Here is a 14,762-nt window from a genome sequence, read left to right as displayed (position 1 = left end):
TTGAGGCTCAAATTGCCATCCAATGATGTACCGTGTAACTCAGCATCATGACTATTGCCCGCACTGTACCTACCTACCTAATCAAGGACGGTGAGCTGTTGATACACGAATTACAGCAGCTCTCATTCTTTACAACCAATGTACAATCCAGAAAGGCCATAGCAAACTTTTAATTCAAGTTGAGATAGTTCCTCAGAGTCAGGTTCATTACTATTGGTTCATCTCTATCCTCCTCGAATCACTACCATCCAAAACTTGGACCCGCTCATCTCGTTAACTCGTTGCCTGCCCTCGCACAGCATGTTCAAGTAGCAACTTCGGTCCTAACAACAAAACTCAAGCAACCTGATTGTATGGCCTTGTTCTCACTGGAGAAATGGACGCATCAGAAGCCGATTTCGATGTCAAGCTCCAGAAGATCTCAGCGGATCTTCTGGGGGACTTTGACCGCTCCCTGCCAAATTTCCTCTGGAAACCTGATGGCCACGGCGGCACAAGAGTGCGCTCGCGGGTGCGCGCAAAGGAGATATTCCGACTTACCAACACTGTATGTCACCTTTCACACTAATAATATATATACTCACTCTCTTCTTTAGCTCCTAGACCCCTTCCAAGAACTTCCTCAGCTGTTGGATCCCTACCTGCCCAAGTGGATTCCCCTCCTTGCTGAGGCGTTTCTCAAGCACCTCCAAACTCGCCATCGTGGAAAAACACTCTCATCTCGCTCTAAGCTCTTGGTCTCAGTTGAGTTTGCCATATGCAAAATCATATACACATTTTGCAAGATCCGTGGCGAAAAGGTCATTGTGCGTTTTCTCAATGTTGAGGCCAAGTATCTGGAGTTGCTCCTCTCTGCTATTGAAGAGTCTGAGCAAGCCTCCGTTGATGATGTTGCTCTCGGAAAATGGTCGTGGGAGGAACGCTACGTTGTTCTTTTGTGGCTTTCGCATCTCTTGCTGGCTCCTTTTGACCTCTCTACCATATCTTCCGTCGACTTGCAAGATGTTACAATGCCAGAGATCCCAGGCTTGGTCTGGCCTGAGAACCTCCCTGCCATCACTGTACGTATGATTCCTCTTGCTATCAAGTACCTTGGTACTCCTGGAAAGGAAAGAGACGCTGCAAAGGCCCTGCTGGTGAGAATGTCTATTCGTCGCGATATGCAGCAGCTTGGCGTCCTCGAAAGCCTCATAAACTGGTCACTTGCTTCTCTACGCCCGAAAAAGGACCAGACGCTGCAAAAAACATACTTCTATCTAGGAGTCCTGTCGTTCCTAGCCGGTGTGTTGCGCGCATCGTCGGACACATCTGACATGAATCCTTATCTTTCGACTATCTTCTATGCTATCCACGAAATATCAACTGGCGAAAATGCGCTCTCTAAAGCGGTTATCTCGTTAGCCTTGGCAAGAAAAATGATTCTGAAGGTCATTCGATCTGTGGTTGTTTTGCGCCTCCGCCAGACACCACAAGATATCGCCAGCACTGAGCTTACAGAGACAGCTATTGGGTATTTACTTGAATCTGTATCTGACAACGATACGCCAGTCCGGCTTGCGGCAAGCAAGTCTTTGAGTATCATCACTTTAAAATTAGACCCCGATATGGCTTCTCAGGTTGTCGAGGCTGTCCTTGAATCACTGAACCGAAATGTCCTCTGGACAAAACCCGCTGAGAGCAAACCAGTCAGAGACTTGTCTGCTGTGAATAATCTCGAATGGCATGGGCTCATGCTCACACTATCACACTTACTCTATCGAAGATCACCGCCCACTGAACAATTACCAGATATTATCCATGCTCTACTTCTTGGTCTGTCATTCGAGCAGCGAAGTGTGTCTGGAGGTAGTGTTGGAACCAATGTGCGAGATGCTGCTTGTTTTGGTATTTGGGCCCTCGCCCGCCGATACGCGAGCTCTGAGCTCCTAGCAATTCCTACACACTCCATATTTGCAGCCAAAGCTCATCCGGCGACAACTTCGATTCTCCAAGTCCTTGCAACAGAGCTTGTTGTGACTGCTTCTCTGGACCCTGCGGGGAACATTAGGCGCGGTGCATCGGCTGCCTTGCAAGAACTGGTTGGACGGCATCCGGACACTGTTGCGCAGGGCATTTGGGTGGTGCAAACTGTCGATTACCACGCTGTTGCACGACGTTCCAGAGCAATCGAGGAAGTTGCGGTAAACGCGACTCGTCTTGCAAGCCAATATGGCGAGGCCATCATTGATACCCTCCTAGGCTGGAGAGGTATCGGCGACCTTGACGCTGCTTCAAGACGCGTATCTGGTGCCGCTTTTGGAGTCCTCACCTATGAGTTAGCGGACACCAAATCCGGGGACTCTCTTGCGCGGTTCAAAAGCATTATGCAACTGCTGACTGATCGCCTCAAAACGCTTCAACCTCGTCAGGTTGAGGAGAGACACGGTCTGTTGCTATGCTTCGCCTCTGTCCTCGATAAATTCCCAGCCTTGTTCAGCACGAGCGCAGAAAAGAATAACCTGGTGCTGATTGAGGAAATGCTGTCAACGGTCTCAGGGGCGTTGGAGAACCTGCAGTCAACTGCTTATCGAAAACCGGAATTGCTCGCTGAAGCCGCAAGCCGCCTAGTCGTTTCAGCGTTGCCTATCTTACAAGTTTCGGTTCTGGGCGCGGATTCGCAGCAAGCACTTTGTCCAGGCCAAGAGCTCCTTCATCCCGGGAATGTGTCAGGCTATTTGGGTCTCGTATCTGAACTCGATTCGTGCGATGAGGACCGAAGTGCGATGGTAGCACGGCTCATCTCGACATTGCGCGCCATTATCCCAACTTGGTTGAACCGCAGCGAGCAAGAAACAATTGAGCCAACTGCTGCTGCATCATTGGTTCTTCTCATTCTTTCTAAACCAATTGACAGACAGGCACTTCTGAGTGAATGGGCCGAAACTGTCCAACGCCGCCCAACAAGCAGAACTTCAGCACATGGGATTGGTTACTTTTCTGCACTTGCAGCCGCACAGCCTCTGGTAAGCTCCTCTGAGGATGTGGCCTGCCACGCGATCCTAGAGCGTTGGAAATGGGATAGCGAGGTCGAGACTCGTGTCGCCATCTTGCAGAGCTTGGCTCAAAGCAATGTTCTGCATAACAAGCCTCTGGCTTTTCTACAATTGATCGCTGTGGGTTTAAACGATTATACTACGAATGCTCGAGGAGATGTTGGGTCGCACGTCCGTGTGCACGCTCTGAGAGCCGTGAAAACCTTGTGGAATAAGCTTGATGATACAACTGTCCAAGGCGAATGGGTGGAGGCTTCCGTGCAGGCTCTATTCTTCAGTGTCCTCCGTCTTGCTGCAGAGAAGCTCGACCGCGTACGACCTGAAGCTCAGGCCGCAGTTGCATTGGTTCTAGAAAACAGGTACGTGCCAAAATTTCAAATGTTCATATTCCAAGACAAACCACTGACTTCTCTTAGTCACGCGAAGCACTTCCGCGAACTCATTTGCTCTTCCAGGGCCTACTTTGAGAGTCTCCTCGAGCTCCAGGCGGGCGGTCGTCTTCGCCCATTGCTTGGCGATATGGCTAAAAGAGACACAGAGAAATGGACGACAGAACTCATGTCTGGGTTTGTGGGATCTGCAGACACAGGCAACGAGGACCTTGTCATTGCTAGCCGAGCCGCGCTCTGCGACTTCTGCGAGGCTAACCACAAGAACCTAGACCTTATCTGTCACGCAATGTTACAGAATCTCAAGTCCCGACAAGGCCAGGATAGGGTGATCGTGCCAACCCTAGAGATCATTGCATTCCTTTTCCAGATGCAGCTCTTCCAGAAGAGCAGTGTCAACCTTCGTAGTTTGTGCCTGCAGACACAAAAGGCGAGTTACAAAACAGGCAACGTCCGAAAGCTCGAAGCGTGCACCAAAGTCTATTGCGGTATTGCGTCAATGGCTGGCCAGGAAGGCGCTGAGACAGGTGTTCAAGAAGCCAGGAAACGCTTGGGTGCCTTGTTGCATCATCCCTGGCCCAAGGTCAGAAGCATGGTTGTTGATGGTCTCTGGGGTGTGCTTGAAGAGGAGGAAGAAATCGCACAGAAGTTGGAGGGTGTAGACTGGGGCCAAGCCGGGAAACTGCAGGTCAAGACTGCCGTTGAGGAACTGAGGTTGGGCTAGTTTTCAGACTGTATCCAAATAAGGCAGCTCGATAATGCTTGGGGAGGTGTAGTAGAGTCGCAGTGGCTGCGCGGCTTGAACTTTGGTTCCTGATCGACCCGCGATTGCAAGGCTGAATATCATTGCAAGAGTCAAGAGCCGATATCTACCGAACAGTAGAGAGTTGGCAGGCGTCAGACTTGTTGAATCGTTGTGACCCAGAGAGGAAGGTAAGTTAACCAACAACCATCGATTAGCAAGCCTTTAATGAAAACCGCTAGTCAAATGATTTGTGAGACCAGGATTGTTGCAAAACTATGCATGGTACTGCATGGAGTTTGGTGGCTCGAATAGTAGTGAAAAAGCCACGGCACTGTCTTGGTTGACGAATTGCCCAGTCAAGCCAGTGACCGACTCGTCAAAGTTCAGCCGACCATGGGCTATTGAAATAAGACATTATTGATTTGCGCCATGTTTCTGCCGGTGTTCTAGAAAAGCCACTAGGTGTCCCGGAACGGCCGCGAAGGACGTTCAAGTCATGATCTCACATAAATACCAGCCAGTGTGATAGGGTTGAAGTACCAGTGAAAGGAGATACATACCTACTTAGTTATCCTCATTAGCGTCTCGGGACCGAGGCGATCAAGCTGAAGGGCAGCTAACGGGAGTTAAGGCCATTAGCCTAGAGGAGTGAGCAGAAAATGTACATTCACTATGCAGTTGCTGATGTCTTCTGATACTGAGGGACTTCAATGAGAAGGATCAAGACAAAGGGTACCGACTCAAGTATTGGCGAGTTCGTGGCTTTGATCTAGCATTGAACTCGTTGCGCATTGCTTCCGAAACCATACCAGACCTTAACCAATTTCGACATTGTACGGAGTATGGAGGAGAGATTTCCTGTTTCATGGTCATACAAATCCGAAGCTGTTACAATATCGCCGTGTTACTACTAATAAGGCACCCAAACCAGAAGACAGCGGAATCGGCCCGGGAATGATGATTTTGACAGGCGTTTATGACCGATACTCTAAAACTGGATAGGCACCGTTGCTGCGATATCCAGGGGTAGTTCCATGAGATTAGCCAATTAATTATTGACTATTTCTCACTTGCTAGCTCAACCTGAAGCTTTGTTGTGGATATCGTGTAAATAGACGAGACGAACATGGCGTGTTTGCTCCGTACAGGATTATAGGCGTCGAAGCCAAAGCTGCGCTAGAGAGCCGATAGAGGCGAGTGAGATGAGGCCAACGGTCAAAGTTATAGAGAGATAAGGCTGATGCATGTATGGTGAGATGTGGAGTTCTGTAGATAAGGAGAAAGATGTGTGGATATTAATCCGTGCGGGTTATTACACACCCACATTCGTATCATCACTTGGCTCTCCATATACTTGGCTCTCCATATTTGATTCTGGGTTGTGAGACAGAGATACTCGGTGCCTGAGGTTTAAGGCCTTGGCTTGCAAGATGAGGAAACAGCTACGAATCTCATTTGGTCCTAATCTGCCTTCCTTGAATGTGGAAATCAGGAAGTCGTGGCAAGCACGGCCTTCGCTAAACTCTAACGCGCACGGTCAAAATGTCAACTCAACTCGACTCGAGTCTCGAGATGATGCTTTCTCTCAATCATGAAATTGCTTGACTTTCACATGAACCTACCACATCATTCCAAGAGTCCCAATAGGACGGATTGAACCTGCGTGGGGGGTCATATGCCTCTCTTATCAATTCTGGCAACCACGTTGTCGCGTGATGTGACATGTCTTTCCTTGATGGGCGGCTGGCTGCTCGATTGGACCCTTGTTTCAACGTCTAAACCTGGGGGAAATGCGAGCTTCATATTGGACGGCCCATTTTGCCCGCTTTTCAGCATCGGACCAGCAAACTCAAGTCTCCAAAGATGTCACTATCACATCGGATACGGCAATGCCAATGCAGAAGAATAGCTCATGATCAAGTACTCCCACAACGGAATGGCTGCGGCCAGCCAGCAAAAGCCAAACCTGGGCGCCGTGATAAGCGACATGGAATCGCGTCCAGCCACAACAGCAAGATGGTAACACCTTTCCGCTGCTCCTTTCACGTATCGGGCAGTTCCGTACGAGACACGTGAAATCGCTGTTGAATCCAGACCGATGCTGTTGCATTCTGTCACCATCGAACCCTTGTCAAGCTTAATGCAATCTCTTGTTGACAAAACAGCGAGCTAGTAGCCAGTCTCAACTGGTAAAAATGGCAGACCTCGGCGGCTCGGCCACGGTTACGGTTATGTTTATCACCCGGCTTGGTGACCGACAACGGAACCGCAATCCACTCACCATGAGGAAGCCACAACGCCGTTATGGAATCTGTACTCGGTTGAGTTCACTGTGTCCTTGACAGCCTGGTATTTCCATGACTAGTTCGGGTTTCTCGAGTTCAATACTGCTACCGAGCCTGGTGGCTGACTTGCTAGTCCTGCCCTGTGCCTTGTGCCTTGTGCCAGGAGGTGGGAATTGGCTGGTAGTCTTGCAATTTGAAACTATGAAGCAAAATCCTGAAGAGTTGTCACCTCAATGAGAAGGGGACCTTCAATATCTATGATGCTTCACTGCCGATATTGCGCAACCAAGCTGACTTGAGGTCAGAAATTAAACTGCTTGTCAACTATATCCTTATATTTCGCCATGCTCACCAATATCAGCATGGCACCCCGAAGGAACATGTCTGCTCGTTGGCAAGAGCTTGATGCCCTCCCTGGCGTCTGTGTTTCGTGTGCTACCATAGTATGACTCGGTGGAAGCCGCCTGAGGTGCTATGCGAAGTCGATATTCTGCAATTTTGATTTCTCTTTCTTATTATTAGCTTCCGGCTGTTGGTGTTAACACGGAACAGCATCGTTGTCTGCTGGGTCGCCTAAGCCATTTATTCACTAGGCTGTCGTTCTCCCCCCTTCTCTGTCTTGGCTTGACTGCCCAACCCCAATCGTTGTCTGAATGCGGATGCCAAGACTCGACGTCCTTGATGCCATAGACTCGGCACCCGTGGTTATTGTTTGTCTTGTCCGCTGACTCGACTGCACCTCAGAGATTAATTATCAAATTCAGAAAACTTTCATATTATCATACTTGTATAACCAACATCTTGAGTCGCTATCGAGTCTCGGCGGTCCAAAATGTTTGAACTCCAAGCGCGCTAGCTGAAAGATCCTGCATCAGGACCCTAAAATGCTCATCAGTCCAGCCCCAGCACTAGTGGAGCAAAAGCCAAAGACGACCGGTGCTTTGGAGTTTGGATGCTTGATTACCCCCCTGTCTCGTTATGTCTGTCTGGCCCATTTCGATTCTGGAACTCCACATGGTTGTGGCCAACGCCCCTCCCTCCAAGGACGCACAGGGTCGCTGATGACAGACCATGGGCTTGGGGGCGATAGGCTCGTGTGAGTGTACGCTGCGCAATCCCAAGACTCGCCCATCAACGCTACAGGAATTGACTGTGCCTTCCGGATGGTCAACCGGGATAAGTCGATTCGCCCACATTCGCTCGCCTCCGCAATATCTTGAGACCAGCCGCACCTTGTCTGCCTCCACTCTTCCTCTTATCTTGACCTGCTGCTTTCTCATTTACTCTGCTGTCTTAATACTACCTTCAGGTCTCTTCCCTATCTGGCCGCGGCCTGCTGGTTCATCCTTCGACCAACTGCGAAGTAATCCACCAATGCATCTTGGACCTGCATCACCCACGATATTGCGCATTTACCTTGGTTCTGGATTTGCCTCTCCACGGTTGTATATTTGAATAACAACTACAAGCTTGATTGATACTTGTTCAAAAAGCATTGTTTCTGGTTTTTACCGACTATCGCGATCATAGTCGATATATCAAGTTGATACCGATTTCCACGAAGCGACGAGTCTACGATTTTCATGCATTCCTTTCCCGTTGAATCGATAATACTACCACTCGAGTGCCATCGCTGGCGGCCTTATGTTGAGGTAAATCACGAAAACACTTCAAGGTCGACTCCTGGCACCCTACCACGACATATTCGAACGCCCACCACGATCATATCGATACGCCCGGCCAAGCTCTAACCTTCGTCGTTTAATCACTACCTCGCTCGTCGAGCCCTCTGTGGAGGACGACGGGCGCGGACAGGGGACGCAAGAATGGCTCTCTATTCAGAACCTCCAACTCTTCGCGAATTCAAATTCGATAAACCGACCCTCCTTGTTTGCTGGTGGGCGACATCATTCTGTACCCTTATCATCCTTCTGCGGCTTGCAGGCCGCTTCATCCGTACCGAGCGGCTGTTCACCGAAGATCGTGTTGCGGCCCTAGCTTTGATCCCTCTGTATGCTCGCATGGCATGCGTTCATTTTATTCTCATATATGGAACCAACAATGCTCAATTCGATGGTGTTGAGCTTACTGACCTTCAATTGCGTCAAAAAGCCATCGGTAGCGGCCTTGTGCTCGCCAGTCGGATTTTCTACGCAGCAACGTACGTACCGCTCTCATTTAAATGTTGCTCATCGTCCGCATTCTTCAAAGGACAACGCGAATATGGAACTTCACGCTGACTGGTCATAGCCTTTGGGTACTTAAGTTTGCAGTTCTCGAGTTCCTTCACCGATTGACTCGAGCGACGTGGGAGCGATCATGGCAGACGTCTTTATACGTCATTCGAATAATACTGGTTGCTACTTTCATCGCGGTTGTCATCAGTGACTTTGTCGAATGCCGCCCTTACAGTCACTATTGGCAGGTTGTGCCCGATCCTGGTGGCCAATGCCGCCAAGGATACGTGCAGCTTCTCACGATGGCAGTCTGCAACGTGGTCACTGACTTGTTGCTTGTCATTTTCCCAATTCCGATCATTGTGACAAGCGGAATGACAATCAAGAGGAAGATACAGCTTGTGCTTCTTTTTTCCCTCAGTCTATCTGTTGTTGGGGTCACTCTTTATCGGGTACCCCATATCATTGATGATCACGGTCGTCAGCAGTATCGATCGCTTTTGGCGTCGGTTGAGATTCTTTTTGCCACGGCTGCGGCAAACTCACTCGTGTTGGGATCTTTCGTGCGTGATCGCGGCCTGAAGAAGCAAAAGTTCCGTCGTTCATCGGTGGCTGAGTCCCTCGATCCCTCACTCAACCTTCGCCGCCCGACTTTGCACCGACACTGGGGAAGCGATGAAGACCTTGTACGGGACGTTGGCATGACCGTTGACCCAGAACTTCAGGATCAACCTGATAACTCGAGCGAGAACGGTGCTCTGCAATACACCCCAGCCCCTCTTCTTCGCAAACTGGATCAAGACCTCGAGCGCTGGCAATTTCCTCAGAGACAACGCAGCAACGCAGAGCACAGTGATGATTCTCTGATACAACACGACCCACTCTCTCCCTCGAAAAGTGAGAACGGCATAGCACCAAGGCGAGTTTCCTTCTTCGACGTTGGTGGCCTGCTTGATGTGCCCCCCGAGAGTTCTGGGAGCCTTCGAGCAAACAGTCGTGCGTCATCTAAGGAAGACTCCTCACAGTCGCATTCGCCCCCAGCACCTTCACTGCCAGCAGGATCCGGGGGCTTTCGCCGAGGTTCAACTGCTTTGCTCCAAGACCTCGGTGGCCTCTTTGGGCCTATGAATTCAAGGTCAAGTCGGTCCAGGTCCAAGCCTCGAGGAACGGAATTACAGCCGATACCGCAATCCCGACAGGAGTCGCGATACGATTTGCAAGGACCGCCCGTGGCGGAGCTCAGGGATCCCGGTGGCCTTTTGAACTAGTGGCAGTCAACTTTCGTATCATCTGCCATCACCTTTGACGACATCTTCACATTTTCACATGCGACTACCTCACGACAATAGCGATTTTTATGGGATTTATTTGGCCTGGCTCGGAAGAGTTATATACGGCCTGGGGCGTTTATGCTACAGGCTCTGAATGTATTTTTGGTTGGCAGGACAGGAGTAATGCGCAGGCAGGGATCTTTTACTTGGGTATATGCGAAGTCTCGATATGAGTCAGGATTTGGAAATCAGGCATTCGCGCAAATATCGCGGTTTGCATTTGATATGTTTGGGGGTTTTATGGTTGTGTGTCAGGATGACATGGTTATTGGTTATATATACCCGGCAAACGCCAAGTTTACGTTTAATGGCATTGACATGATTTGTTCAATATCTCAGAATATCCGAACGGTCGTACAACACGATCACCTATTTGAGACACGGCGCTGCCCAGGTTATAGGATAATTCGAAGCTCTGGTGGCGTCCGTCGCCTTAGAAGAACAAGACCATAATTAAGATATTCACAGGCCTCGCATCTAGCTACACAGAGCAAAGGGCAAATAGCAACTCTCGTGAATGCTTTATATTCCTTCATTGGCTTTGCTGCGGCAACGCACAATATACATAGAACCCCTGAAACGCCAGCTTTTTTAGAATTTCAAGTGCAGTGTGACGCCTCCGTCCTCGTACCATGAGCCTTTCCATTTCTTTCCATCCAACAGCTCTCATCTTCGACTCGATCTCTCAAGACTGCCCCATCCATAATTGCTCATCTATACACACAATCTGTAACTGGCATAACGACCAGCCGTCTCACTGTTTCGGATAATCTTGACGACTTGGCCCCGCTTCAAACCCAAGTAACGTGCAACAGGGTCCTTTTGCAAAATACGTGGTAGTTGGGTCTCCTTGAGGCGATAGCGCTTGAGAAGAGCGAGTTTCTCCTCGCGAGAGAGCAAGACGTGCTTGGGAACAAGCTCGTGATGGGTAATGTTAACAAGAAGATCATCCTCGAGGAAGCACTCAATCTTTGCGACGGACTCGACGCTCTGGAGAGTCTTGCGGGCGGCGGGTGAGAGAGGAACGTGTGTTACCATGATTCCAGTCTTGTAGTTGTTCGTGATCACATATTTGGCAAATTGTCGAATCTGGTTGACGCCGAAAGTCTTATCGGCAAGGAACTCGACCCAGACAGGACCGCAATCGGCGCCGGGGTTGGGGTTGGGGTTGGCTGCTGTCACAGGAGGTGTGTTTTTGCGGATCATGTTCTCGCTGGGGCGCGCCGAGAATTGAAGCTTGGCGCGGCTGTAGTCGAGCTGTTAGTTCCATGGTTTCTTTGTGATGTCGCAAGTATATCCGGTCTTACTTGATGGAACCGTCGGGGTTGCAGTATTCGTCGCGGAAGCGGTCGAGAGAGATCTTGACTTCCTCTTCAGCGAGCTCGTATTCCTTTGAAATGTCAGTCGTATGCTTATTACAGAGAATCCTCACAGTTGGAAGTGTTGCGCGCTTCTCTGAAGTCTACAATAGGACTGTTAGGACAAACGTACTCGGTCCGCGACCATCTCATGGATAGTCCTCCATGCCCGCCAAAGACGAACAACCTCCTTGGACCTGGCGTCAGTGGGAACGTGATCAATATCCATGGTAGCGAGTGTGAGGTACGATTCGAGATGTGGTGTTGGTGGTCAAGATAACAAAGGCAAAAAGAAAAGGTCGAAATCGCGAGCGTCGTCAAAAATGTTTCGTTCAGCCTTGCATCGCCGCCGCAAAAGTCCAAACTTCTTTGAGCGGGTCAGAGCACTGAAAAGGTCATGTGATTTTGATAGACGCCACACACCGCCACTTATCCCTGCATCAGCCACCACGAGAGGGCGAGTCTGATCATGGAAGGTGGGGCGGGAACGAACCCCTGGACCTGGGACGCGCCAGTGAAGCTCAGTGGTCTTTCCAGCGAACGCTAGGGGAAGGACCCGAGTCCCAAGGGAGGGGCGCCCCTAGAAGGAGCAAAAGAGAGCCCGAGGAGTGAGCTGCCTGTAATACTGAGCGAGACAATGGAAAGAGAGACAGCTCAGGGGTGCACGGGCCTGCCCCGAGAATTCACAGCAAGAGACACGGGTCCAGAACTTTACCTCAGAAGCAGAAGGTGATAGAATTCCACTGGCCGAGACTGCATCTGCACTGCACCGCACCAAAGTTACCTATACCTTACCTTAGCTTTATTCTAGGGTCGTCTTTTTTTCCCTCCTTTTCGACAACACGTGTCGAACTTTGCTCAATTTAAGCCTCACATTTTCACTTATCCTCGAGCAATTTCGCTCCTGGTTTCTTGTCTTCCACTTGATTCATCTTGGTTCTCGTCTTTGTACTCTCCTCTCATCGCAATGGCCGAAACCGCAACCTCTCCCGCTCCTGCGGCGGACAAGGCCGACAAGCAAGCTAATGCTCGACCTGCCAAGCCCGATGAGAATCTCTTTAAGGAGGAACTTGCAAAGGCTGAGAAGGAGCACAAGGCTTCAATGGACCGTCTGGTAAGATCTCGCCCAGTTCCCCTCCTTTTGAAAATGTGGCTTGGATTAACCCAGATTCCACATCTGTGGCCTCATGAGCTGGAACTATTAGAGTCGACATCAACTGACAATTCTACTCTTCTAGGCCGCTGTCAAGGCTAAGATCGACATCGCTATGCCCAACAAGAACAAGGACCAGCCCAACCCTACCCAAAAGCGACGACAAGAGCTCATTGCTCAGGCCAACGAGATTCGACAGAAGCAGGCTGGCGGAAAGAACGCCCGTTCTACTAAGCTCGACCAGATCAAGCGCCTCGATGAGCAAGTTCGAAGCCGAATCAATGAGCAAAAGGCTGCGAAGAGCAAGGTTCCCTTCAAGAGCCTCGAGGACCTCGACCGCCAGATTGCTAGTCTGGATAAGCAGGTCAACACCGGCAGCATGAAGCTGGTAGACGAAAAGAAGGCGCTGTCAGACATCTCCAGTCTCCGTAAGATGCGTAAGAACTTCGGACAGCTTGACGATTCCCAGAAGCAGATCGATGACCTCCGCGCCAAGATTAAGGAGATCAAGGATAGCATGGACGACCCTGAGCAGAAGGCTCTCTCCGACCAGTATAACAAGATCCAGGCCGAGATTGATGCTATCAAGGCCGAACAGGACGAAGCTTACAAGGGTCTTTCCAGTCTCCGTGATGAGCGCTCCAAGCTCCAGGCCGAACAGCAGGAAAAGTACACCGCTATCCGTAAGCTCAAGGATGACTATTATGGACAGAAGAAGGCATATCAGGCCTACGACCGTGAGGCTCGAGAGCGTTACCGCGAGAAGCAAAGGGCTGAGCAGGAGCGCTACCACCAAGAGCGAAAGAAGGCTGAGGCTGAGCGTCGTCTAGGTGATGCCAGCGACCCTGCCTACCTAGACGAGATCCGCCGCGCCAACAGCCTGCTTCAATTCCTCGATCCTAACCACAAGGTCGAGAAGGGCCCTCTGATGGCCGATACGGGTCTCGGTGCTCAGGCCCAGCGAAGCGTTGACGAGTCTGGTCTCAAAGGCACCAAACTCCTTCGCAAGGAAGACCGTGATGAGGAGTACGCCCCTGCAGTGAAGAAGGGCAAGAAGGGCAAGAAGACTACTCACGGCGGCTCATCGAACAAGTTCAACGTTCCCCCAGCTGTGGTCGAGGACTGTGCTGCCATGGGAATCGACCCTCCCATGAGTGCTGCCGATATCCCTGATGTTGCTGAGAAGGTCCGTGCCAAGCTCGATTTCTGGAAGAACGACCAGGAGGCCCAGACACAGCGTGTAAGTCATCATTCTCATAAAGCGCCTGTGAAGAGACGATGCTAATTACTATTTCAGAACATTGAGAGGGCTAAGAAGGAGATCGCCGAACTCGAGGCCGCTGAGACCAATGGCGACAAGGTGGAGCAGACCACTGCTGAGCTGAAGGAGACTTCTATTGCTGACAAGCAGGAGTCGTAAACTTCCTTCTTATCGCAACATCGATTGCTCGTCGGTAATATCCCATACCGTCGATGCTCCTTGGGCTTACAACTTCCTCCTGCGCGCTCTCTACCTCGCCTCAGTTGATATTATTGTCCTCGTCCTTTCCGAAATCTGTTGGATTCCTCCGGCGCCAACTCGGCATACTGAATCAAACGTTGAGCTTATATCAAACGTTATTCAAAAGTTGTCTTGCCCACCAACTTTATTGCCTGAGTTACTTCCTGCTTCATACATCCCTTCTTCCCCTCCTTCAACGCCACATGCTCGAATCTAAAAAGCGCTTTTTTGTGCTGTTTTTGTAATCAGGCGTAGTTTCTTATTAAAGTCATGCGCAAGGAAAATGACAAAAAGTTGGTTCAATATCGTGATGCATTGCATCTGTTATCATTTAAAGTTGCGTGACATGAGACTCGGTTATCGGGTTCCCTGTAGATCTAAACCCTAGGGTCGGCTGAATTGCTTATTGCCGCTCATGGACAGATTTGCTCAGACATGATGAGCTCTTGTAAACCTGCATCGAAGTTTTAGTTGGGCTGAGCCTGGGGTCGGGCATATACTGCTGTGCCTCTTTGGGTCTACACTTTTCTGCTTGTTTTTCCTGTTGTGTGCATGCGTGTATGCAGTCGGCCAAGACCTGGTCATGTAGCGATGTATGCACAGTAGAGTGTCGTCTTACTGCAGCAGATGATGTGTTGAAAACGCCGACATGAGCTTGCATAACCTAGCTCACACCCTTCGACCTATCGCCATGAGCTTGACTGCCTCGGATGCGTGTCCCTCTTTCGCACCGTCTCCCACACGTCCAACCAAGACATGGCCTTGTTCGCCGTGATGCATGTCAAAAAGGC

At 50.2% G+C, this 14,762-nt stretch overlaps 4 protein-coding genes across 4 annotated transcripts; 3 read left to right on the top strand and 1 right to left on the bottom strand.

Moving 5' to 3' along the window:
- Positions 1–376: 376 nt before the first annotated feature.
- Positions 377–4,145, top strand: FSUBG_5141 (tubulin-folding cofactor D (chaperone); the record flags this gene model as incomplete). Its single annotated transcript, XM_036683206.1, has 3 exons — positions 377–547; positions 597–3,391; positions 3,449–4,145. 3 exons carry the CDS (start codon positions 377–379, stop codon positions 4,143–4,145), a joined length of 3,663 nt encoding a protein of 1,220 aa, XP_036539322.1.
- Positions 4,146–8,277: 4,132 nt separating this feature from the next.
- On the top strand, positions 8,278–9,896 carry FSUBG_5140 (integral membrane protein PTH11; the record flags this gene model as incomplete). Its single annotated transcript, XM_036683205.1, has 2 exons — positions 8,278–8,612; positions 8,702–9,896. 2 exons carry the CDS (start codon positions 8,278–8,280, stop codon positions 9,894–9,896), a joined length of 1,530 nt encoding a protein of 509 aa, XP_036539321.1.
- A 777-nt stretch (positions 9,897–10,673) lies between these two features.
- Positions 10,674–11,546, bottom strand: FSUBG_5139 (DNA-directed RNA polymerase chain RPB5; the record flags this gene model as incomplete). Its single annotated transcript, XM_036683203.1, has 3 exons — positions 10,674–11,205; positions 11,267–11,349; positions 11,451–11,546. The coding sequence occupies 3 exons, from the start codon at positions 11,544–11,546 to the stop codon at positions 10,674–10,676; spliced, it is 711 nt and encodes a 236-aa protein (XP_036539320.1).
- A 738-nt stretch (positions 11,547–12,284) lies between these two features.
- On the top strand, positions 12,285–13,890 carry FSUBG_5138 (brefeldin A resistance BFR1 (maintenance of normal ploidy); the record flags this gene model as incomplete). The annotated part of the gene is made up of 3 exons (XM_036683202.1): positions 12,285–12,431; positions 12,556–13,710; positions 13,768–13,890. 3 exons carry the CDS (start codon positions 12,285–12,287, stop codon positions 13,888–13,890), a joined length of 1,425 nt encoding a protein of 474 aa, XP_036539319.1.
- Positions 13,891–14,762: the final 872 nt, after the last annotated feature.

This window comes from Fusarium subglutinans, assembly GCF_013396075.1.
Source record: "Fusarium subglutinans strain NRRL 66333 chromosome Unknown NRRL66333_c0000049, whole genome shotgun sequence".
NCBI classification, from domain to species: domain Eukaryota; kingdom Fungi; phylum Ascomycota; class Sordariomycetes; order Hypocreales; family Nectriaceae; genus Fusarium; species Fusarium subglutinans.
The sequence above is the reverse complement of the archived record's forward strand: the minus strand, read 5'-3'. Positions and strand labels throughout refer to the sequence as shown.